Genomic DNA, 25,343 nt, shown 5'->3' with positions numbered 1-25,343 from the left:
CCCACTAAGGAAACAAAATTAGAGATAATTTTCTTAGCTTTATATCTACTTGCTGCTAAAGAGGTAGGAGCCGTAGATAGAGCTTGGAAGTGTTACTTTTTTGGCCAGTGGCTATGTGGGCTACATGAACCTAAGGCCCCCAAAAATAACTTTTCCACTTTCTGGCAACAGTGCAGTAAATAAGGAACAGTATTAAAATTGGGAGCAGTGCGGTGCAATGGTTTGAGTGCTGGACTGGGGACCAGGATTCGAATCCCTGTTTGGCCATGGAAACCCACAGGATGACTTTGAGCAGGTCACATTCTTTCAGCCTCAGAGGGAGGCAAAGGCAAACCCTCTCTAAACAAATCTTGCCAAGAAAGGCCCGTGATAGGTTTGCTTTAGGGTATGACTTGAAGGCACATGACAACAACAAAATCAAAAACATTTTACTCTCACACTTTTTACCTCCTAGACTGTGTTTATCTTGCTTTGATCGACTGACATGGAAGAGATTTTTCTTTGAGCCCAGCCTCTTATACAAAGGTGCTTCCCCTCGTCTTAATTAGACAGGTCAAAATATCTTAAATAATTCAGTGTTTCATATTGGCAGAACATTCGGTATTGTTTTCCAGTTCAGCACACAATGCCTTTGAATATAAAAAAGCATCATCTCTATTGCCAGAGATTTATGGGACAGGAAATAAGTTCAGATTGGTATATGTGTTTTACAGGCTGCAAAGTTATTAGAAACGCACTGCAGGTCTCCTCAGATGTTTCCGGAATGGAAGGCTGTGCTTACTCCTGGCTTTTCCCATGACGCAATTCCATGTGAGTTAACCTCTGCCTGCACTGAAAAGGATTTTAATCAACATTTAAGTGGTGCAGTGCACACACCACTGTCAGTCATGCTTTCAGTTTATGAGTTTTTATGACTTTATACACAGTAAGGTTTTTAAAAATATGAAATGTTTTAGTATAAAAATGCCAATTTCTAATCCAAATAATAGCATGCTAAAATACCAGGCTTATAAATCAAAGCAAATAGGAGATAAAACAAGTCAATAATCAGCACCTGTGCAGAACAGCCAATCAAACCTGATTAATAAACATGACAATCGGTTTCAGCTATTTATAAAACTTAGTGCATTTCCATTTACATTGGTGAAACTCAAAGGCCTCTTCTAATAAGCTATAAAGTGTATTTGGCTTTATAGTTAGCATAACTACATAAGTGTTAGACCATAGTTTCTTCATATGAAAGAGACACAGAATAACCTTGATGATTTCTGTGTTGGCAAATGAACAAAATCTTCAAAGGAGAAAGGAAGTATTAGGGAGGCATTTTTAAAAAAATGATTGACTGGTACCTGATGTTAATAGGGTTTTATTAACTGTTTAGCACATGTGTTGATTGCTAATTCTTGTTTGCTTTTCTCTCACTTGTAAGCCAAACACTGAGGCTGGTGTTTTATGCAAAAATATTTTACATTTTATAAAACTTATACATTCATGAAGTTCTGGGAACATATACACTGGATGCATCATTGTTTTCACCAACATGTTTAAACACAACCTATGAAAGTTTACTGTTACTGAAAAACTGGCACTGTGCAGTGTCAAAGCAATGTGTGAGTGTGTGCACAACAGTAGTGTTTACACCAAGGGGGGATTGTGACCCACCTGATGTTGCTGAAATGCAAATCCCAGTGGCCCTAGCAGCATAATCAATAGTGAAGAGTGTGGGAGTTGTAGTCCTACATCATCTGAAGAGTAAGATGATTCCCATCTCCGGTTTTCATTAGCCAATTACATACTATGACCTGTGTGGGCCATGTGTACATCAGTGAAGGTTTAGATCATAGGTAGAAGGCCAAGGGACCAGAAGACCCTGGACAGCCACATCCCACCATCATTAGAGGAGAGAAAAGAAGTGGTATACTTCCTCTTGATGTAACTCTATGGTAAGCCTGCCTGCTTGAGAATCTGCTAAAGCAATAGGACCCTTTCTCCAAACTCAACCTGGAAACTTTCATGATGGCCCATGTCCTGTTGCTATGTAAGGCCAATTCTCTAACTTTTTCCTTAGTGCTTGTGGGTCAAGAATGGAAGGATAGATAACAGTGACACTGATAGGAATCACTAGTCATGTAAACAATCTATTTGAAGCTGTCAGAGCAGGAGGGGCAACTTCTTAAAGTGGGGTAGACCTACTGCTTGCTTGAACCCACTGGGGACCACACTCTGCTGCCACTGAAAGTAATACTGCATTGTGTATTTAATTAATATTTCAGTAGCATAGCAGTGCAAGAATTCCTTCCCATGTTTTCTTTTTTTTTTAAAGGCATAAAGAAACACAAAGCGGAATCAGAAGCACAATTCTACTTTTAAACAAATTACAGACTTCCCATATGGAATAATTTCAAAGTTAAAAACTGTCTTTTGCTACCCCCATGACACTGAAATTTGGCAGCTAAATTGGTAGCAGAAGATTGGTGAGGAAATGACCCCTTCACCCAAACTTACTCATCCATTCTGTAACAGATTCATTTACAAGGACTTTCTCCAAACCAGGAGCATGTCAGTTAAATCTATGTAGGACTGAACTTCTAAAATTTGTGAACTGTAAAAATAAAATGCCGGGAAAAACACACGAACACAAACACACTCTCAGAGGGGGTTGCAGAGCCACATTGCCATCTAAGAAGCTTTAGTGTGCCACCTACCATCCACTGAATTATTCTGAATTTTTCCAAGTGCCCTCAAACACCCCTATGGGCCATTGAGACAATTCTGCCATGTTTTCAGCTCTCTTTGGGCTGTTTAAGGCCCAGGAGAAACCACTCTTTCTGAAAACAGGAAGAGACACTGACGTTTGGAGGTGCTGGGGTGTGTGTGTCTTGTTGTTAACTGCCCTTCAGATGACTCCGAATCATGGCAACTTTGTGAATGAGACATCTCCAAGATCCCTTGTCTTCCACTACTATGCTTAAGTCCATCGGTCCTTGACTGAATCTGGCATGAGGCCTTCCTCTTTTTCTGCTACCCTCTACCTTCCCTAGCATTATTGTCTTTTCTAATGAGTCATGCCTTCTCATGATATGACCAAAGTTCAACAACCTCAATTTGATCATGGCTTCCAGGAAGGTTATGAACTTATCTTCACTAAAATGCTTTGTAAGCTAGCCATTTATTTATAGAACTTTGAGTAAGACAAATGCTTAAATTGTACTTTACCAGCAATGAACACGTGACTGAATCTACATTTGAATTATTCTTTTCATTTGTTTGTTGTGCTGATACTAAAGGGGATACACATCTGGTCACCCTGCTTCAGAGCTGTCTACAGCTCTGGGGATGAACACTGCCTCACCACAAGTACTTCCAGTGGGACAATGAGTTCTATGTGCAGAAATGGGGTAGTCATGGGAAGTCTTCTGAACCTCATGATAGCAAACTTTTACATGGAACACTTTGAAAAGCAAGCCCTGGAAACAGCCCAAAAAAAAAGCCTACAACATGGTTCTGATATGTGGATGACACTTTCACCATTTGGAGCCATGGAGAAGATCTGACCATGTTTTTGAACCATCTGAACAACATCCACCCAAACATCCAATTCACAATGGAAAAAGAAAAGGAAGGAACATTGCCATTCTGGGATGTTCTGGTTATCTGCAGACCGAATCAACGATTGGACTACATAGTATACAGAAAACCTACACACATAGACAGGTACCTACACAAGAAGCACAATAAAAACACTGGTAGACTGTGCAAAAAGGATCTGCAAACTCCACTTCCTGGAAGATGAACTGAAGCACCTAAACTAGGCTCTACAGGCTAATGCTTACTCCAGTTTGGACATCAGAAGAGCTGCCAGACAGAAAAAAACAACAGGAGTGAAGGCAGATAAACACCCAAAGGGAAGGTATTTTAACCATACATCAAAGGAGTCATGGACAGAATGGGGGAACTAGTGAGGAAACACAACCTCCAAATGATCTACAGACCAACCAAGAAAATCCATCAAATGCTGCACTCGGTGAAGAACAGGAGAGACCCTTTCACTGATGTCTGAGTTTACAGCATGCCATGCAGCTGTAGACAAGTCTACACAGTGTCCAAACATGAATCAAGGAACACAAAAGAAACTACAGACTGAGCCAGCCAGAAAAATCGGCAGTAGCAGAACATGTCATAAACCAACCTGGGCATAAAATGCTATTTGAAAACACTGAAATTCTGGTCCATGACAACAGCTATCAGGTCAAAATGCACAGGGAGGCCACTGAAATCCACAAACACCTGGACAACTTCAACAGGAAAGAGGAAATGCTGAAAGTAAATGAAGTTTGGCTATCAGTACTGAAGAACACCAAAATCAAGACTCAGTATATGCAAATGAACACCACCCAGGGTCAGGGGTTTTCCCCACAGACAATGGGTTGCTAATTAGACACATATCCACCTTGCATATCCTCCTATCCTGAGGCCAACAGACCAACATGTAGATTAACATGTAAATCACTTCCTCCCAACCAAGAACCACACACATGTATATATACACCCCACACTTCCATGCCACCACCCCTGAAGATGGTAGCCACAGATGCAGATGAAACGTCAGGAACGTGGCCACATAGCCTGAAAAACCCACAGAAAATCAGGGGATGCACTTTCCCAGCTTCTGATACGAAGCACTATACCTTTGAAAATCATTTATTATTTTATTTTATTTATTTACTGTATTTATACCCTGCTCTTTAGCCCTAAAGGCAGTCAGAGCGGCTTACAGATAGTTATTCAGATGGTTCCCTGCCCTCAGGCTTACACTCTAAAATGACATGACACAAAAGAAGAAAGAAATGGTGGTGGGGAAGGGGATCAAGTCCAGTGGTTCTTCTCTCCCTGTGAGGCCTGGACCATGGCAGATGGACTGGAGGGAGGGCCCTTCTTCTTGCTCTGGCTAGCCCTGATGGAGTTGGGCCTGCCTTTTCACTCCCTCCCAAGCCAGATGATGTCAGATTTATGTTTTATAACTTAGACAACATTATAAATGTATTTATACATTTATACAGTTCCTGAGGATCAAATCTGTATTCAACAATTTATATTAATATAAGCATTCTGTATTAACTAGTGTGTGGAGGTGGTGTTTTGTGGGACCATTTGTTCTCATGAAAGAAGGATAACTGGTGGCTTTCAGGTCTGTGAAAGTCTAATGTTGTTTGCTGTATATATTAAGTCTACCATTAATTCTTATTTCTTTAACAAAAAAAGCCTTACTTTGCTTTAGGTGTATGAAAGTTTTGCTGTGTCTGAGAGGTTGACCGTTAATGCTGTTTTTTGCAGCCTGATCCTAACCATAATTACCTATTTCTTTAACTTAAAAAAAACTTGCTATTGCTCCTAGTAGCAGCTCAGCTGACAACACAAAACAGCACCATGCCTTGATAAAACATCTATGATACATTGCTCTTCAGACTCAAGTGACTGACTGAAGAAAGGATGAAGATTTTAATTACCTCAGAACCAAGATATTAATATATCATCAGGTCCTGAAAATTGACTGTTTCACTCTTTGGGGGACATTTTTGCCCCACTTCACAAAATGCCTCAAAACAAAACAAAACAAAACAAATAGACAATCCCAAACCAACCAACCAACCAACCAACCCAGGGCCAAATACTTCAGCCCAGCATCAAACAATATAGGTTCTTTTGCATGTCTGATGATCTTGCTTATACTGTATTCCATATAACTGTTCTTCATTTAAGAGCAAAGATAATTTTGTAGTCATTTGCAATTACAGCCCAATCCAACTTTTTATTTCAGGTGAAACTTTAATCATTCTAAAAAGTCAGATCCTGCACAACTCTCCCATCTCCTTGGAAGGGCTTTCTTGTAAAGTTTCCCACCAATCAGGCAATTATGTTACTGCAGATGTTTGTTGCACTCTACTGAAACTCCCTTGGCTTTTAACTCCTCTTTGGTACAGAAAAGATTTTGTTTATAAATACAAGAGAACTCTCAGGCAGCTTCACATTTCTTCCTTACAAGGAATCTGAAACTTGCTTGGACTTTGGCATCTGTATTTCCCAACTGTAATATTATTATGGCAAATCACTCAGCTACATATCTGCTAAGTAATTCTCCAGACAAATTGGTTATGACAGTAAGTTATTTTAATATAGTAAATTTTAATTTAGAATGGTGCACTTGGACAGAAGAAGAAGGAGGGGGGAAATATATAGGCTTTTCTTCAACACATAAATCTTGATAGACTAACATTTCCTTCCTTGTCCCCTTGGGAAAAAGCTAATTATTCTCACCCCCATGTACTATGCGTATAGAAGTTTTTACAGAACTGTTCCCTACAACAAATCAAAAAGGAGGGGAAGGAACACATTCTTCTCATTAGCCAGTTACACACAGCGAGCCAGCATACTGTAGTGGTTTGAGTGTTGGACTATGACTCTGGAGACCAGAGTTCAAATCCCAGCATGATCAAGGAAGCCCACTGCATGATCTTGGGCAAGTCACTCACTCTCAGCTTCTAAGGTAGGCAAAGACCCTCTGAACAAATCTGGACAAGAAAACCCTGTGGCAGATTTAGTTTAGCATTGCCATAAATCAGAAATGACATGAAGGCACGCAACGTAGTTATAAACAGAGTGATCCTAACCACAATTACCAGGACCATTGAATCAAATGCTATTCACTTACAAGTATCTGTACATAAGTACTGTATATAGTCTTATTTGGGCGGTGCCCAGTAAAGCCTATCCTTGAACCACATGCCAAAATAATCATTTTGTCATACCTCTGAGCATGTGAAGCCTGAAATGGTGCTTTGACTACCTCTCAGTGTACCCTTAAATACTTCTTAATATTTTCAGCCGGGCTGGAGAGCACCCTGGATTAGTGTACCCCATCACTAACTGAGCCCACCAGATGCTGTAGTGAGAAATCCAAGGGTAGCATTACATGACTTAGCTTCCTCTGGATAAGACAGCACTGAGATTTTATTGTGGCATTGAAACAGGAGACTGCTAAATTAAAGTGGTTACAAATGAGGAATAACGATATACAAATGGGGGGAAAGTGAGGTATAAACAGAAAGAGAGGGAGTGTGTGTGTGCAACAAAAGACTACTACAGAGTGCAGTAGAGAGCCAGCATGGTTTTGAGCATTGGACTGTGACTCTAGAGACCAGGGTTCGAATCCCAGCTTGGCCATGTTAACCCACTGGGTGATCTTGCGCAAGTAACACTCTCTCAGCCTCAGAGGATGGCAATAGCAAATCCCCTGTGAAGAAACTTGTCAAGAATATCATGTGATAGGTTTGCCTTAAGGTTACTGTAAATTGGAGATGATTTGAAGGCTCGCAACAACAACCACAACCAGAGTGCAGTACACAGGGTAGTAAAGGTCTTCTTTCAATGTACCCCATTCCATAACTGCTTTCTCCTATTACCATTTTTATGGCTACCCCTCAAAATGTGTGCATTGAACATGTTTAGTCCTGACTTGATTATTTTAGGACATTTCACATAACATCATTAGAGGCCTTTAAGAAGGCAATAAAAATGGATCTCTTCTGGCAGGCCTTCCCTAACTGACCTCCTCGTAATGTTTACTCTCCAGTTGCATAGCCGTTCCCATCAGACTGTGATAGTGATTGATTTTATTGGGAGCATTTTATTGAGAATTGTTGTTTTAACATTATTTTAGGGTGGGAGGGAGTTTTAGGGTGTTTTTGCTATGTTTTTACTTGTGTAGCATTTTTATTGTTCTTTTGTTTGTTGTTACCTGCCTCGATCCAATACAGGGAGAGGCGGGATACAAATAATAATAATAATAATAATAATTATTATTATTATTTCTCCTTCAGGATTTTCTTCCTTAAATATATATATTTTTAAAAAATTGGGATCCCCTGGATTTGATGAGACTTCCTTTTCTGGAACAGATGGTGCCATTTTAACTAGATATGGCTCTACACCCAGATATTTATTGTATTAACATATATGAATTTATTTATGTAAAGTAATATAAGAGAAAATATTTATGTATGTTATATGTGTAGAGGGAGACGAAGAAAATTAATACACTGCTTTGATTGATTATGCATGATTGAGCTTTAAAATGATACTGTTTCTTTCCTGTAGTATGATTCAACAATGTTAAACATGAGATAATATGAAAGGAGGTTAGAGGATTCAGTATGGGAAGTTAGACATTGGAAATGGGAGAGGGGGAGGAACCCTAGATAAGTAAGGAAAAGAGTACCATCTCCCTTAGAGATAAGGGAAGTACAATGGTGGCTCCACCCTAAAAGAGTGGAGAGAAGCAGGGCCCTACTTGGTCCATCAGCTGCTTGAGTGAATGTTATAATGGGGGAGAAAGAGAGAGAAGAGAGACTGTAGGTTCTGTGCCTTAAAGGTTTGAGCGGAAGCAAGGTAATGACATTAACTACCATAAATGAAAGGAAATGTCTACTTGGTTTTGATTATCTGCTTTTTTTTAATGAATTTGTGACAAATTTTATGAAGCTGGTAATAAAAATATTCATTAACCTTGGTTTTTTTGTTGTTGTTATATCCTTATCTCCCAGCTTTTTTGCAGTATGGAACACAAGGGGGCTTACAGCAGTTAAAAGAGATATAGCTAAAAATATACCAGATATAAAATGAAACATATAATTGAACTATCTATAAAATTAAAACCAGTTCAAAACGTAACTATTAAAAATGACAGCCAAAACACAGATAGACAGTACAGCACAATTCTGTAAGACCCAATTCAGAGCAGTCAGTGTTCAAAGGCTTGCTGAAATTAAGAAGTCTGAACCTGCCTGCATAAAAAATATCAGGGAAGGTGCCAGTCAAATAAAGTTCCATGTTACAAAAACCACAATTAACAGCTTTCATAGCATCAACAAAGTAGCAAAAGGAAATTCTTCAAGTCATGGTAGCAAATTGATATCAGCAATAGACTTCTCAGTCTCACCAAGTGAGGTTTCATAGTAGTGTTTCTAGAATATTTGTTGTTTTTCAGATATCCAATCATAGAAAGAGACGGCAAAATATATGTGGTAGTTATCTGTATTTGTATGTATTTTGTTTAGCAAAGCTGTTTATGTACCAATGACACCAGTGTCCCCCAACCTGGTGCCTTTTAGATGTACTGAAGTATAAATCCCATCATCTCTATGCGGAATGGTTAGGGTGTCCAAACATCTTGAATCCAAAACGTCTTGGGGGAACAAGACTGTGAGGGAAACTGGTGAACATAGTTCATCCTTGTTTTCCAATTCATCACATGTACTTTCCCCTCCCCATGGGATCTCATTTTCATTTGTGATCTACATAATAACCTCTTACATTGCATTTGCCATTTGTATGTAAACATCCTCCTTTCCTATCATTAATCATCATACATATACATATACACGTTACAAACTGGCTTTTGACAATGAAATATTCTACCCCTGAGCTTAAAAATCTGCTCACGCTTTCTGCTGTTTTTGTTCCAACAGACTAAAATGGCCACCTGTAGCTTAATAAATATTGGCTAATCATCAGCCACAATGTGTACACAAGTCTAGCAAAACTAATCACCAACCTACTATTAAAGTAAGCATAACACCAAATAACTGTAAGAAAGATGAGAAAGATTGAAAACACAAAGGGGTCAAACACATCAGAAGCCCTCATCAAGCCCTGATCAGCATGGGACCGCGGCAACTAGATGCCGTGGTCCCAAGGCCAGCCACTGCCGTAGTCCAAAATGGACTGCTGACAAAGAGTGATTTTCCCCACTCCTTTTGCGGCTAGGTTTGGGCCACGTTAGCAGGTCTCAGTGTGGCATACGTCATCTGCATGCCATGCCCCTGAATTGGCCCAAAGGTGGCACTTTTTGCCCATCTGTTTCGAGCCAAATTTCCTTTGAAAGTCCTGTTTAAAATATCAGCATTTGGAATGTTAATTTCTTTACTGAGTTATGATTTGATTGTTTAAACATGTTAATGCAGCTTATGTTATTGCTTGCTATCTTGCCCTTCCTGCATGGTTGCTCATAGGAAGCAAGGTTGTATTTGGCCCATTCTAGGAACCGGACTCCCTTCTTTCTTTTTATACGTACCTGTGGTTCTCTGTCATGTTTGCTGGGGTCCTTTTCATAGCTTTCTGCATAGATTCGGAGGGTAGCGCGTACATGACTAGAAGCACTTAATCTGAAGATGAGTCTAGATGCATCAGAGAAAATTATCCTTAGACCCTTAGAGAAAAGAAAAATACAGGTATTAGAAGCAGTCCTCTGTTGAGAATAGTTATTTGCCAATATTCTGTCAATATATTATGCACAAGAATGTTTAAATCACCTCATAGTTATTAATTTAGTATGATTTTATATACTGATATAATTCTGCACCAGTTTTTAACTTGCACAATTGCTTTGGCTATTCTGCTGATTAAAACAGAGAGCATGCACATATTATTGCAGTTTGAGGTGCTACTGATAGAGACTCTTTTGTGTACCTGTTTTTACAGATAGAAAATCAGCATCTTTATAACATGAAAACCTTGACAACTGTGCAATTTGAGATATTTTTCACAAAGCATTTCCCCAGCTCTAGTCATATGCAGTTGCACAAGGGAAAGATCTTTGCTTTTCATACCTGTCTTTTGCTTACAGTGCCATCTACGGGATCCACATATTCAAAACTGTTTGCTTTTTGCACAGTGTAGACATGACTTCCAACAGCAAACTGTTGATTAGTGAAAGACTTATCAGTGATCAAAGCTTCCAGGTCTCTCATTATGAAATATGCTGTTCGAGGATCCAGTGCTTCATAATCAAATCTTGCATTACAAAAATTAAAAGTACAAAAGAAGCTTGTGAAATGTCATGTTTATAGCAATTTATTAAAAAAATAAAAATGTGACTTTCACCTGTATTCAGACACATGTATCTGAATGACAGATCTGGCGAGAAGGATCAGCATCATTAGATATTGTTTCATATCCCATGGAGGAAGGGATATGACATAAAGTATGACAAGAAAAGGAAAAAGGATTAGCAGGCTCCACTTCCCTTGTCCTCTCCTTCTGGACATGAAAGGGGATTAGGTTTACAGGGAGAAGGAATGTAAAAGGGCAGACATGAGAGAAGTGAGTGGGAAGGGATTCACTTTGAGCATCTGGCCAAAAGAGTCACAAAATGTGGAGGCACTCCTCAGCTGTCTGGTTTTATGGTACAAGTACTACTACCACCTTAATGCCAGTGGCCATGATAATATATCAGCAGCTGGTGCACCACAGCACCTACAGTATATAAACTTCTGCTATGCAGTGCTAAATTAATAACTTTCAGCTCTTTTGGCAATGGGTCTACATGAACCTCACTTTCCCCCTAAACAGCAAACCAAGTTTCTGCTTGATGCTGTTTTTAAGGCCAGACTCCAGAATCAGAGTTTGACTACACTGCTGAAAGGTACAAAGCAAAGAGCCTATCCTTTACATTCTAATGCACTGCAGCAGTGCTCACTTTATTCAAACAATAAAATGTTGATTACTGAGGCCAGTGTGGAGAAGTCTTCACATGAGAGTTGAAATATTGTAATTTATTGTATCTTCAGTCACATCACGATGCCAAAGTTATGGTTAAAAGAGCTAACTTTTGTGCATTTCTTATGTTGTTTAAAATGTCCATAATATTTTACTCTATTCTACTTTATATCGTACTTGCATTTTTGCTGTACTGTATTTTATATTTTAAACAGCCTATTGTACTTTATATCTGCCAGATTATGAATAAATTAACACTGAACTGAAAAAAAGAATTACAGTGTCATTTCTATGGCATGCATAAATCAAACTTTCAAATCAATCTAGCTCGTTACCTCAAACCTCAGTTCTAAAACTTGACTGAACATACTCAGTAGCCACAGAGTGAGGTAGGAAATAGAAAAATGAGGAGGGGAATACAATGGAGCATTGGTGCAATCTTAACCCAAGCACTCTACACTGCAACATTTTGTTGTTGATCTCACTTGTCAAGCTTAATTAGAATGACAAGAAAAATAAGTAAAGAGCCAGTGTGGTGTAGTAGTTTGAGTGATTCTGGAGACCAGGGTTCAATTCCCTGCTCAGCTATGAAATCCACTGGGTGACTTTGGACAAGTCACATGCTCTCAGCCCCAGGGGAAGGAAATGGAAAACCTCTGAACAAAACGTGCCAAGAAAATCCCATGATCGGTTCACCTTAGGGTCACCATAAGTTGGAAACAACTTGAAGACACACAAGAACAAGTACTATAACGAAATAATCATATATTTAGAATATCACTACTGGTAAAATATCACTTCCTAGTATATTAAATTGAAGGAGGTTAGGTTCTTTGTCACTTCTCAAACGCGTATAGTACTGGAGTCACTGTATAAGAGACTACTGACAGACTTGAGACCATTGAGTACTGTGTTTGTCGATTAGAACTTCACAGCTAGTTTGTGCTTTGGCAAAAATACACAGACATATGCCACCACAATTATTAATGATTTTATAATTATTGAATTGGTACATTAAATTCATTTGGCACTGTACATAAACAAAACAATTATTTAAAAACGAAAGTGGCTCTTCTCTAGAGCAGCTATTATTACCTGCAGTAGTAGTGACGGCCAAATTTTGTCCAGTGCTCTCTAACAATCTCTTCTACACCCTGGTTTCGAGCTGCCATGATAGAGAGCCAAATGAGTACAGCCCAAAGTCCGTCTTTCTCACGGATGTGGTCAGATCCTAAGAGTAAAATAGTAAACATATATTAAGTGTTTAAACCTTTGGTGAAAGCAGAAAATTAATACTGGTTTGTTTGTTTGTTTATGGTAACTCTTAATTCTTAGTTATACACATGAATTAAGAATTCTGGCTCTTTATGGAGGAAAATGCAAAAATGCTGGAATAATGATAAATTAGAAAACCTCAGCCCAAGAAATTCAATTGAATTCGTACATCTGCATTGCTACTATTTCACCAGTTAAGCAAAGTATTTTTTTAATGTAATCCAAAGTGGTTGGTAAGAAGGAAGAAACTCTTTGTTTTGTAAATCTACTGAAAACTGTTTTGCTTACTTAGTGTGCAACTAGCCAAATTTCAAATATGTGTCAGATTGGACACAAACCTCCAAACAGGCTATGGCTAGCTTGGGGTGGTTCTGAGCATGGTACAGCGGATCCTTCTATTCACAGTGCTACCCCACCTTCTCAACATTTTTTATATTTCTATTTCACTTTCTCCATCCAGGCCTTTCACATTCATTTCCCTATACTGTATTCTATTTCTTCACTCTACATTATTTTTATTTAGGGAATTTAGAACATGTTAAAAATGCTAAATGTAACATGAAATATAAATTGGTACTATGTATGAAGATATCAAACAAAGCATCTGTGCTGATAAACCCACATCAAATTTTCACCAACATTTTGTTGCTGTAATAAATAATAAGATGATCCTCTCTACTCATGCATTTGCTGGCATATGACTGGATTATTCTTTTTATAGATTGGCATCAATCCCAATTGACTGCCTCTATGATTTATTGCATTGAGAATAGGAACAATAGTTTTACACTAGAGAAATATTTTGGTATTCATTTTTAAAACTGTTTTTGAATACTGCTTTGAGTCTTAGCAGTAGGCTGAAATACTACTTTTACTGATAAAATATTTAGTAAATCAAAATTAATTTGTATTTTAAATCTGTAAGAAAGAAACCATACTTTATTCAATTTTCATATTATGCTATGCTATGCAGTTGCAAATTTTTATACATATTTAAGTAAGAGAGAAAAAATCATAAAAATTAACCTCTATCAAATTCAAAATGGGAGTAAATTTTTATTTGGTGTTAGGAAATTAAACTTCTTTCTTCCTATCAAGAAGTTTCATGTTAATATTCTACAAGGAGGTGATGTGATCTAATGTTCATGTCAAAATCATGCTGTGCCATACCCCAGCTCATATTTTGGGATTTGAGAGAGAGAGAGAGAGAGAGAGAGAGAGAATGTATTTGGTGACAATCCCAGTCAAAATTTGCAAATGTTAATTAATTCTTGTTTCTCAGTTGGTTACTGTCAGATGTAACCCAAAAAGCAAACTTTATATTAAACTCTGGATTGGAGGATGACACAATGGAAGCTGGGAATCTGGAATACACAGAGGAGGAAACAATGGAACCTAGAGTAAGACCGGGACAGAGGAACCAGTTTAGAGTATGAAGGGTTGACTATAGAAGGACATCTGCTATAGAGTTAATCCCCCTCTGCTTTTCTTATTTGTATTCATTTTTTTCTTTATTATTTTTAGTGTTATGTTTTTTATTTATGTCTATCTCTGTGCTATGGGTAGAAAATTTTCAGTGCTTAATTTTCCTGTGGAAAACTTCTCATCCCCCCAAATTAGTGTTTCATAAAGTTTATCAATAACAATAAACATACAGAAATATAGTATTAGGCAAGTTTTGGCATCACAATAATTTGGTAGGCATTCTTTATTTGACCTCCAATTTAGGCCCCATTCATACTGGCCTATTTGCACTGGATGGAACTAGGCAGATTCGGTCCCCGTCCCCCCCCCCCCCCCCCGAATCCCTCCGGAAGCAAGTGCCCACTACCTCAATCAGGATATTTTAACCCTGAATGCTCTTGTAGCTCCTGCAGAGAAACTGGTTTAAAATGAAGGCGCCTTTGCTGTCAATCAAATTCAGTTCCGTTTTATTTCCTGCACCCATTGGGCAATCGGAAGTGTGCTTCCCCCCTCTTTTTAAAAAAAAAAAAACAGGCGGGAGTGTGCACATATTCTGTCAAATTTAAAAACCTCCAGGTGTATGTGTGTGTCTTGTGTGTATTTGGGTCACTACAGATTATGACAACCCTAAAACGACCCCATCCTGGGGTTTCTTGGCAAGATTGGTTCCGAGGAGATTTGCCATTGCCTTTCTCCTGAGGCTGAGAGAGTGTGACTCTCCCAAAGTCATGGGTCTCCACAGCCTTCCACCCTCCTAAGTCCCCTTCACTTCCAGCCCAATGCTACCTCTGAAGCCCTTGCCTCCCCCCCATGCATCCTCTTCCCATAATAATAATAATAATAATAATAATAATAATAATTCACCCCAGAATGCCATCTCTGCAACCTCTTGCTTTGCCACCCCAGAATGCCTCGCATACACTAATAATAATAATAATAATAATAATAATAATAATAATAATTCCTCACCTTGGAATGCCATCCCTGCATCCTTTGCTTTTCCTCATTGCCACCCCAGAATACACATATGTAGCAAAAGCATTCTGTATCAATTTGCCAAATTGAAAGAGAAACATTTGTAACATTCACATTGTAGCATTTGCATATAAAATTTAGAAAAAAGCCTTTTGCAAGGTGTGTCCTGGGAGCAAGGAAATGAAAGGGAAAGTACCACAAGCAGACACACATTCTATCTATATATGTATCTACCAGTAGCAAAAAGCATGCGCATAGTCTGTCAAAAATAAAAAAATTAAAAAAAGAGAGAAAGCTGCCTGCGAGAGCGGAGGCTTGCTCCGTTCCCTGCCCCTCTGATCTGCCCTAAATTGACCCTTCCTCTGGCTCCTTCCTCCTCCGCCTCCTGCTCCCCCATTACCCCGATTCTGCCCTTGGCACTCCTGGCTCCATCCGTCACCTCTTTGGCACCCATCCTCCTCCTCTTCCTTCCAATGTTGCCCTCCATGGCCCCCTTCTTCCCCCAGCTTCCTCCTCCTCCTCCGATGAAGAGGAGGCATATTCTGCCCGCTGCCCTCCCTCTGACCTAAATCCCTCCCATGAACTTGCCCCAATCATGATCGAGGGCAAGTTCATATTCGCCGAACCTGTTTTTCAAAAATGACACAGCTTTTACTCCACTTTCAAATGACCTGCGCTAAGGGGCATTTGCCCCAGAATGGGTGTGCAAAACTCAAATTCGCTTGTGGGAGATTCGGAGCAAATATGAACTTCACATGCATAATTTGTTTCCTGATCCGGGGTAAAAGGTAGTCTGAATGGCCCCTTAGTATGTTGACAAAGAGTCCCACCAATTCTGAGCAAATTTTGTTACAGTGGGTTAAGGCGAGGCATTTTTTTTATAGACTGAAAATTCATTGAAGAACAAGAGCCAGAAAGAAGGAATAAATGGTAAGTACTGACAATGGAAATATGAAAGCAGCAGTGTCTTTCAGAGATCAGTATTATGACCAGTGCAGGACTTGTAAAAGATAGATTCTGGAAGCTGTAGCTCCAAAAAAAATAAAATAAAAAAAAATTACTAGCTCATGACTAGTGCTTTCAAACTTATTCATAAATGTTCTGGAGTTAGGAATGAATAGTAAGGTAGTTAAGTATGTGAATGGTGGTAAGAACAAAATTGGATTGCGAAAAGTTTCAAAAGTATTTCTCCCAAACTCAGTCATTAAAATGGCAAAGGAGAGAGACCTGTTGTGGCAAAAAATCCCATTTTCCCAGAGAGTATTCTGGAAAACCCACATCAATGGGCTTTCTAATTAAATGAAAAGGCTGGGCCTTCAAAATCCAGCCTGATTTTTTTACTTCCACTCTTTACTATTCTGTGCTTATCATCTAGCATCTTAAAGAACAGTGAAAAACATGAAAGCCTTTTCAGTATTTATGGATATTGTGCTTCACCCTAATGAAAGTTGATTGACAATAGATATTAGAACATTTGGTGGTAGCAGAAGTAGGTGTCCAGTAAATACTGTAATGTGTTTATTATCTTTTTTTTTATGAAGGCAGAAACCCAGATCCAAGAGCATATTTAACTGAAACATATAATGTACACAGATTCCATATAGTAGGAAGTGAAAAATCAAAACACTCACAGAGACGATGGAAACTAGATGGGAAGCAACTTCACAGTTTGTGACAAACCTGTTTGTGGAAAATCAATTTCTAACATGTAGTTCTCAGACCAAAGAATATAGCAGACACTGAGAATGCAAAATATAATCCCTGAGCATGAATAGCTTTTTCACCTGCCACATCTAGAGACTCTTCCTTTCCACCCAAATTCCTTTTCATGCATTCCTCTTTGTAGGAGGGAAGCCTCCTCACCCATACTTTCCTTCCTCCACTCACATGCCTAGGCAAATCCTCTGTCAAGAGTTGCTGAATTATCCCAAAAATACTGTTGGCTTATAAAAGCACAGTTCCGTTTCTGTTTCCTTATTTAGGACTTTTTACTATCCAGTTTACTGTACAAGGGCCTGACTGTGATTCATATAAGCTCAGAGATGAAGTAAAAATTATTCCTATTACTGACAAAAAGGATTAAATCAAATATATAAATCATAGGTAAGCCTTCTTAATGTTGACTAACAGTTCTCTGGTGAGATCAGCAGAATGAAGGCTGTGCCTGCCACCTTGTTTTTCAAAGTCCAAGTCACTGTTCATAATACCTGCATTTTCTAACTTCATTTGACAAACTGCATTTTTCTGCTACAAAAACGTAAGATGTTACAACAGCACTGGTTGAATGCCAGGATCAGCTTCCAGAGAATAGATCTGGGAAGCCAATGGGACATTACAAAGAAGAAAAGAAAGGAGAACTCTTGTCTTTTTATAGCACAAAGGATATTTTTATTAATAAGGAAGAAGCCCTTCTCTTTAAAAAATATCTAACTAGCTAGCATTTTTTACATTAGTGCAAGATTTCAGCTTACGTATTTTCGAAAGAAAGCAATCCCTTAAATGGCATCAAGCTGTAATGATTGCTGGTTACAGAGACACAGGTTTGTAAGATTTATCTTGTTGTTTATATCACAGAGAAAGGTCATCAATTTATGGTACATTAGAATGTTCCCAACAATAAAACCATAAAACTGCCAGGGTCTGACTCTCTACAGAGGGCACAGAAAAATTATTCTTGACATTGGCTCAATTGCCAAGTATGTGGAAATGTAGAGACAACAAAAGCCAACATAAAAGACAAAACCTCAGACTGTTAAAATATGGAATTATTAGGTGAAAACCCCATCTTTTTATTCATTACTGTATTTTTCATCTTCATACATTCTCTTTACATAAACTAGCATGGGTTTACTGTTCAGTGTACATGTTTATGATACCAGGAGCTCCGCAAAGAAGACAAAATCTTTTCCCATTGTAATGCGAAAGGCTAGTATCAGCTTGTATTCCATATGTAGATTTGAGGTTTGCTTTCTTTCCTATGATTCTTAAGAGAGAGAGAAGGGTCCACAACTACGACATGACAAAACACTCAAGATAGATGCAAGCTCATTTCTTTCCTGCTAGTCTGCTCTACTGAAAAAATGGAAGTGCTTATTTTTATTCTACTTTTAATTTTTTAAAAAAAAAACTTTTTGACTCTTTTTACTCATACACTACCCTGATATCCTAAAATATAAGGGGGATATAAACAACAACAACAATGGATGTTTTCAAGTTCAAGAATAAGAAGTGCAGGATCTCCAGAGATCACTCTGAAACATACGGATTCACTCTGCATGTGAGATCCTACCTTGAGCCCGATATATTCAATAGGAGATTAGTTATAATTAACTCTTCTGCTAGTTCCTCAGGGCAATGGGTTCAGGGAAGCTGAAGTGTGTAGATAGACAACAAGTCAATAAATTGAATAAATATGGCCACGGATTTATTAGCTAAGGGTTACAAGTTTGACATGGCATTTTGCCAGACAAGTTATTGCACAGTTTTTTTGTTGCCTATAGTTATCTTACAGGCTCACCTGGGGAGTGGCAGAAGCACCTGTTGTTTGCTTTTCTATGAAACACAGTAACACAAATGTTCCAAGAAGCAATATATTTCTTAGAAGACTTACAAAAAAAATTAACCAACTCACTCAAAATTAAACTGTCTGAACTTTTGTATCCAATCAAATGAATAGGCTGAAAACTCTTTGTCCCAGAATCAGATCCTACTGTCCTTCCCCTCTCCTAAACATTTATCACCTACATTTTTCAGATTTCTTGGGAGATACTCCAACCAGATGATGACAGCTAGAATAATAGATAATAAGGGTATGTGTTTAAATTTCTTCTAGCCAAATGATTTGTTTTTCATAAGAGATGGACTTGTGAAGAGCAGGGCAGAAAGGGGGAAGTAAAATCAGTAAACAAGATGCTGCCTTTGTGTTGAAGTATTACTGTGTTTTAGAAGTTTTACTCTCAATACAGTGGATGTTACCCCTTTCTACTACCACTACTACTACTACTGCTACTACTATTACAATTTAAAAGCACAGTACAATTAAAAACATACAAAAAAATCAAATGTGGATACGATCATATCCAAATGTGACCTTTGAAGCTTTCCCTTTAAAGCATCATCTTGTCAGATCTTAAAGCAATGTTCAGTTTCCAAAGTAAATTATACTCTGGATCATTAAAGCATCATCTTGCCACATCTTAAAATAATGTTCAGTTTCCAAACTAAATTATACTCTGGATCATTTGTACATATTCTAAATGCCCTGCTGTGCTATAATCTATATACAAACACCAGTGAACATATCAGTTTAATTTAGACATGAGGTAGGAAGTACACCTGGAAAGTGACATGGAACAACCAATGTAAACTTAGGGGAGAAACAGATGGCCTTGAAGGGGGCGGCTTGGAGCTGCCACTTCTGAATATGGACTGGGACCGCAGCAAACACACGTCGCAGCCCCAATCCACCTTGAAGCCAGACAAAAAAGGAGCAGCAAAAATCTGCTCTTTTTTCAGCCGGCAAAAAACCAGCTTTTCCTGCCCCACTGTGGTTTGAAGCCGACTGCAAGCCACCCTGGTGGCATGTGGCATCTAAACGCCACACCACCGGAGTGTCTTGAAGCCGCCCATGTCTGGGCAGTTGTCCAGCTTCCAGGCGGCCTCAGGGCATCCTCAGAATGTGTGGCGTGTAAACACTGCATTCTGGTGACGCCCTGAAGGTGTCTTTTAAGGACTATCTGTTCAAGTCCTTAGTGAGGGCAGCTCCTATCCAATATTTTCCTCTAATGCACTTTGAATAACTGTTTTCTAAAGGACAAGAAAATATTGATTTTGTATTGTAAAAAGATTTGGCATTTGTTGATGCATACACATTCAATTAAAAATATTCCTACAATATACAATATACCTGACGGTCAACATGGTTACATCATGCATGCTTTCCCTGTTTCTGAAAGACTTAATTCTCCAAGGTGGAAAGATAAAGATTCACCATCTATCATTCAACAGTCAGGAGTTCTCACTGATTTAGCTACACATGAATGTATATTTTATAGATATAAATAATAATAATAATAATAATAATAATAATATAATAATAATAAATGTATTTATATACCACCTTCCCAAAAAGATCAAAGCGGTTTACAAAATTACATAAAACACATAAAATGTATAAACAATTTACACAAGCAAATAAATAAATAAGTTCTTCTGAACTCCAGATAAGTTGCTTGTAGAAAATGTATTTTTAGAAATATGGTGGTCCTCCAGATGGAGTAAATGTTGCTGATGGCTGTTGCTATAGTTCTCAGATTTTTACAAAATAACCAGATGGCACTTCTGTTGCCCTGGACTACTCAGTGGCAATTCCTCACACTTGCAGCAACAGTTTAAATTCTAGGATATATCCCAACAACAACAACGTCTCAAGGAACTTCTATGGATTAATATTTGCAACTCATACATGGTTCCTTGGCCGTTCCTCCTCCCCAGTGCTAAAATGAAGGAACGTGGTTGTTCTCCTACAGTTTACATAAAATGATTTATAGAATTCTACTTCTTTGTAATTGTATTTTAAAAATCCAATAATTACTTTAAAAAATCTTCCACTATCTTACTTCATCTTATAATTTTATATCAATAATTGCTTAAACTCATATAGGATTGCAATGCAGGTATTCTGAAGTTATAAGTGTAGGGTAATTTAAGTTTCCTAAGGCTTCAGCCTTTGATAAGAAAATAAAAAAATATTAAATATAAAAAATGTCAAAGCCTGTTAGGGTCAGATTTTAATTATCAGAGTAGCAGAAATGTGCCTTTGTCTAAATATGCTTCCCTAAGAACTGAGACTGACTTCAAAAACAATACAAGTAGCTTGTAGTTCAAACAAAAGTTTACTAATGGCTTTAATCTATATATACATACAGACTATATCCTAATCTAGCTAGTGAATAGTTCAGGTAAAAAGAAAGTTGAGAGACCAAAGGGGTGTATGACCCAAATCACATGTTCAGTTTGAATGAGAGAGAGAGAGAGAGAGAGATTGAGAGGGGGGGGGGGGAGCTTGCATGCTGGAAATCCCTGTCTATCTAAGGAGGGGGAAAGAGAATGCAAAAATCTTCCAATGAGAAGAGTCTGGATGGGTAACATTTTCTTGCTCATTAAGAAGGCAGTTTGTTGAAATACATTAGACATAGCATCAATTTGGAGTTTTAGCTTTTATCTTGCCACTATTATTAATGAAAGGACAAATACTGTCAGGAAGACATCTGCAGCACGCTTGACCCAATGGCTTTATTTATGGCTCCCAATCATAACAGAAAGAACATTTTTTTAAGAAACACAAACCAATATGTACAGATTAGATGTCAGTGTGGCGTGATGGTTTGAGTCCTTCACTATGACTTTGGAGACCAGGGTCTGAATACCCACTCAGCCATGAAAATTCACTGGGTGACCTTGGGGAAGCCACAGTCTTTCAGCCTCAGAGGAAGGCAAAGGCAACCCTCCTCCAATAAAATATTGACAAGAAAACCCCAACAGGTTCACTCTTGGGTCATCAAAAGCAGGAAACAACCTGACAGCATACAACAAGAACATGTATAGGCACTAATTTTATCAAAGTGTAGGCATGGCTGGGGGTTAGTTTAATTACTTTTAAATTAATATGTTGAAAACAATGAATTTTAATTTATTAATGCTTTTAGATATATGTAAAAAATCTGTGGTTTTAATGTTTGTAATTTTATACTGTTTTTAGCTCCCCCCCTCAGCCTTTTAATTGTTTTAATTGTTTTATTACGATATGTTTGTTAGCATTTTTTATTTGTGAGCCACCTTGGGTCGCTTTCTAGGAGAAAGGTGGCATAGAAATCAAATAAATAAATAAAACAAAGCAAAATAAATATAGTTGGCGCTTAGTATATGTGGGGGTTTCATTCAGGACCCCCACCTGCACTCACAGATGCCAAGATCTGCGGGACCTCAAATCTTGTGGTTTTTAATGGTGGGGCACAGCTGTGGCTGCATGCACGTGCTATTTGGGCCAATGGGGCTTGCTATCTGTGGATAATGTGGATACTCAAATCCACCACAGATGCGTGGATACTCAAATCCATGGATGGCAAGCCCATGGTTGGGGTGGGCAGGTTGTATTTAGAAGACCAATTTCAGGCATTTGTGGTGTTAAAGGAAGGGAGTGACAAGTTGGTTCAATATGATTAAATATGGGTAACCAAGGTGCGGGACAGACCGTCCAAAAAGGACGGTCTCCGGTGCCTAGTTTTGGTCCGCAGGGAAGCTGTAGCCTCCAGACCGCAGGACTTCCCCACGGACCAAAAAGAACCCGCAAAAGTGGGTTCTTCTTGCAACACCATTATGACGTCGCAGTGCGCCAGTGACGCACTCGTGACATCATAATGCCGCCACAACGTGAGGATACTATACATCCAGCACGTAATGATGGCGGCGCCCATCTGTACAGGGCACCGCCATTTTGATGCCCTCGTCATGTGCGACGGACGAGGGGTGTTTAGATGCGCCACCCCTCACACATGATGAGGGCGTCCTTTCGCGTCCGTCTGGACCGGGCCCAAGATAGTTAGGACAGCATTATAGAAGATCTATATGGACTATATCTTACCATTTGTATTCCTGAAAACTGCCTAAGACCATCATGAGTTTTGACGGATTGCCAAACAGTTATGTAATGGAATGTATCAGTAGATTTTAAGTCTTCACTTCTTGTAGCCACCAGGAAGAGGGAAATACATTGTGTACATGTTTGTTTTGATAAGACAAGTCACAAAATGAGAATGGAGACCCAGTGGAACAGTACACATAACTGCCAGATTATAGTTCATTTTGCCAGTCATGAGACAAATATGTATTAAAAGGTACAAACATCACTAAACCATCATGAAATTACACTTGATATACCATTTCTTCATATAGTTGTTTGTTGTTGTTGTTGTTTGCCTTCAAGTAATTTCTGGTTTATAGCAACCCTAACGGCAAACCTATCATGAGGTTTTCTTGGCAAGATTTTTTTAGAGGGGGTTTGCCTTTGCCTACCTTTGATGGTGAGAAAGTGTAATTTGCCCAAGGCCACTCAGTGGGTTTCATGGTCAAACAAGAACTCAAATCCTGGTCTCCAGAGTCGTAGTACAACACTAAAACCACTAGACCATGGTGGCTCTCTACTCCCTAAAGCATCATGGAATTACATTTGGTATATCTTTTCTTCATATAGTCACTGTATTATGTCTCACCAGTGCCAAAACTTTCTTCTCCACACAGTGAACATCGACCAGAATCCATCAGATTTGAGAAGAACCTCCAGCCTGCTGGTGTTTCATACACAGGAACTTTCATGGATTTTGCCACTCTGAAAGAGATAATCACATAACACCACATTAGTGGAATGGTTCAGTGATTTACATATATGGATGCACATTTACCCCATCAAGGTGAGAGATTTAGTTTACACATATGTAAGTGTGTCTGTGTATACTCTATTCCTTGTTATACAGTACTGTCAATGAATAAGAAATAAAGTTATTACCAAGATTTGGACTGTCAGTTAGTTGGTTATGGCTGTACGATGACCATAAGCAGCCCCACATAATTACAAAGTTTTATCTTCAAAACTATATTTTCTTTTCAGCTATTGACCTCAGAAATATATAACGCTAACTCACTTGGTTTTAAAATAATCAAAATGTAGCAAAAATGGATGGATTGAGGTGCAATGAGGGTGAGCTCCCCCCCCTCTGGATCCTGAAAGTGGGGCAATGCAGCCCTCCAGTGCCTGGCAGTAACCCACCCTTGGTTTATAATTTATATATAAACTGGCTGTGTTTGGTCAGCATCTGAAGCTTCATGGGGTTGCCATATGTTTCCAGGTAACAAAGGCGTGCACACACGCACGCACACACATACACAAACACACGGCTTCTTATATCATGATTTATGATGCTGTGGATAAATGTAATAGCTGTATACTTTCCCCTTGGTGTTTCTTCCTCTTCTGGTGTACTAAGTTGATCTTTTCTGCACTATGAAAAAGGGTTTTAAAAATACTGTCTGAAGATGTATTTACAGTGCAGCTTTGACTCTCATGGCTTTTCTGTCTTCCAGGTGTCAGCTGCACATTAAAATTGCTGATGGCAACATGAGAGAATACCTCCAGAAATATTTCCAAAACATACATCAACACTTCATTGTTACATATTTCACTCCCAGGGGCCTCTGGAAATGGAAGACAACCTACACAATAACTTAAGTGTTTTGTGGTAACAAACAGCCAAAACAAGATGAGTAATGTAGGGCAATGATCTAAAGTTCAGTTACAAAAGCTGTTCACATACACTGTAGGAATAGTGGCATAAAAATGTACTTTGAAGGAAGTAACAAAACAATAAAGAAAGTAAAGACAAAAGTTTAACTGAGACGGTCATACTTCAGCCACATCATGAGAAGGCATGACTTAATAGAAAAAACACAGATGCTTGGAAAGATAGAGGGCAGTAGGAAGAGAGGAAGTTTACATATTGCCAAAATCCGACCATTTCTCTCCGACTCTTCTGCCAAGATCCTGGTCCATGCCTTAGTGATCTCACGACTTGATTACTGTAACATCCTTCTGGCAGGGCTTCCTCTCTCTCACCTCCGTCCTTTAATTTCTGTCCAGCATTCAGCTGCACGCATTATCACTTCCGCCCACTGCTCTGACCATATCTCTCCTGTGTTGGCATCCCTTCACTGGCTCCCACTCCCTTTCCGCATTCAGTATAAGCTCCTGCTGTCCACGTTTAAAGCCTTCCATGGGCTGGCCTCTCCTTACTTATCAGACCTTCTTTCTCCTCACCTTCCCACTAGGGCCCTCCGTTCTGGTAGTCAAGGTCTACTGTCCCAGCCCATAATTTCCTCTGCCCCATCTCGGATTCGCCCCTTTTCACTCGCTGCCCCTCACTCCTGGAACCTTCTCCTCCCCCCCCCCCCCGAACAAGAGCCATCACTTCTTTAACCAGCTTCAAAACGGAGTTGAAGACCATCCTGTTCAGAGAAGCATTCCC

General features: G+C 38.9%; 1 protein-coding gene across 1 annotated transcript in view; it reads right to left on the bottom strand.

Moving 5' to 3' along the window:
- Positions 1-25,343, bottom strand: part of PGM5 (phosphoglucomutase 5) — a 78,353-nt gene that overhangs the window by 9,224 nt on the left and 43,786 nt on the right. Inside the window, exons 7-10 of the mRNA XM_089490321.1 lie at positions 23,538-23,653; positions 12,649-12,784; positions 10,665-10,848; positions 10,130-10,264 (exon numbers count right to left, since the gene is read on the bottom strand). Of these exons, the coding sequence (XP_089346447.1) occupies positions 10,130-10,264; positions 10,665-10,848; positions 12,649-12,784; positions 23,538-23,653 (571 nt within the window). The remainder of the gene's footprint in view (positions 1-10,129; positions 10,265-10,664; positions 10,849-12,648; positions 12,785-23,537; positions 23,654-25,343) is intronic.

The sequence above is a fragment of the Sceloporus occidentalis genome, unplaced genomic scaffold (assembly GCF_023333645.1).
Source record: "Sceloporus occidentalis isolate IW3139 unplaced genomic scaffold, rSceOcc1.0.p SCAF_1, whole genome shotgun sequence".
Classification (NCBI taxonomy): domain Eukaryota; kingdom Metazoa; phylum Chordata; class Lepidosauria; order Squamata; family Phrynosomatidae; genus Sceloporus; species Sceloporus occidentalis.
The sequence above is the reverse complement of the archived record's forward strand: the minus strand, read 5'-3'. Positions and strand labels throughout refer to the sequence as shown.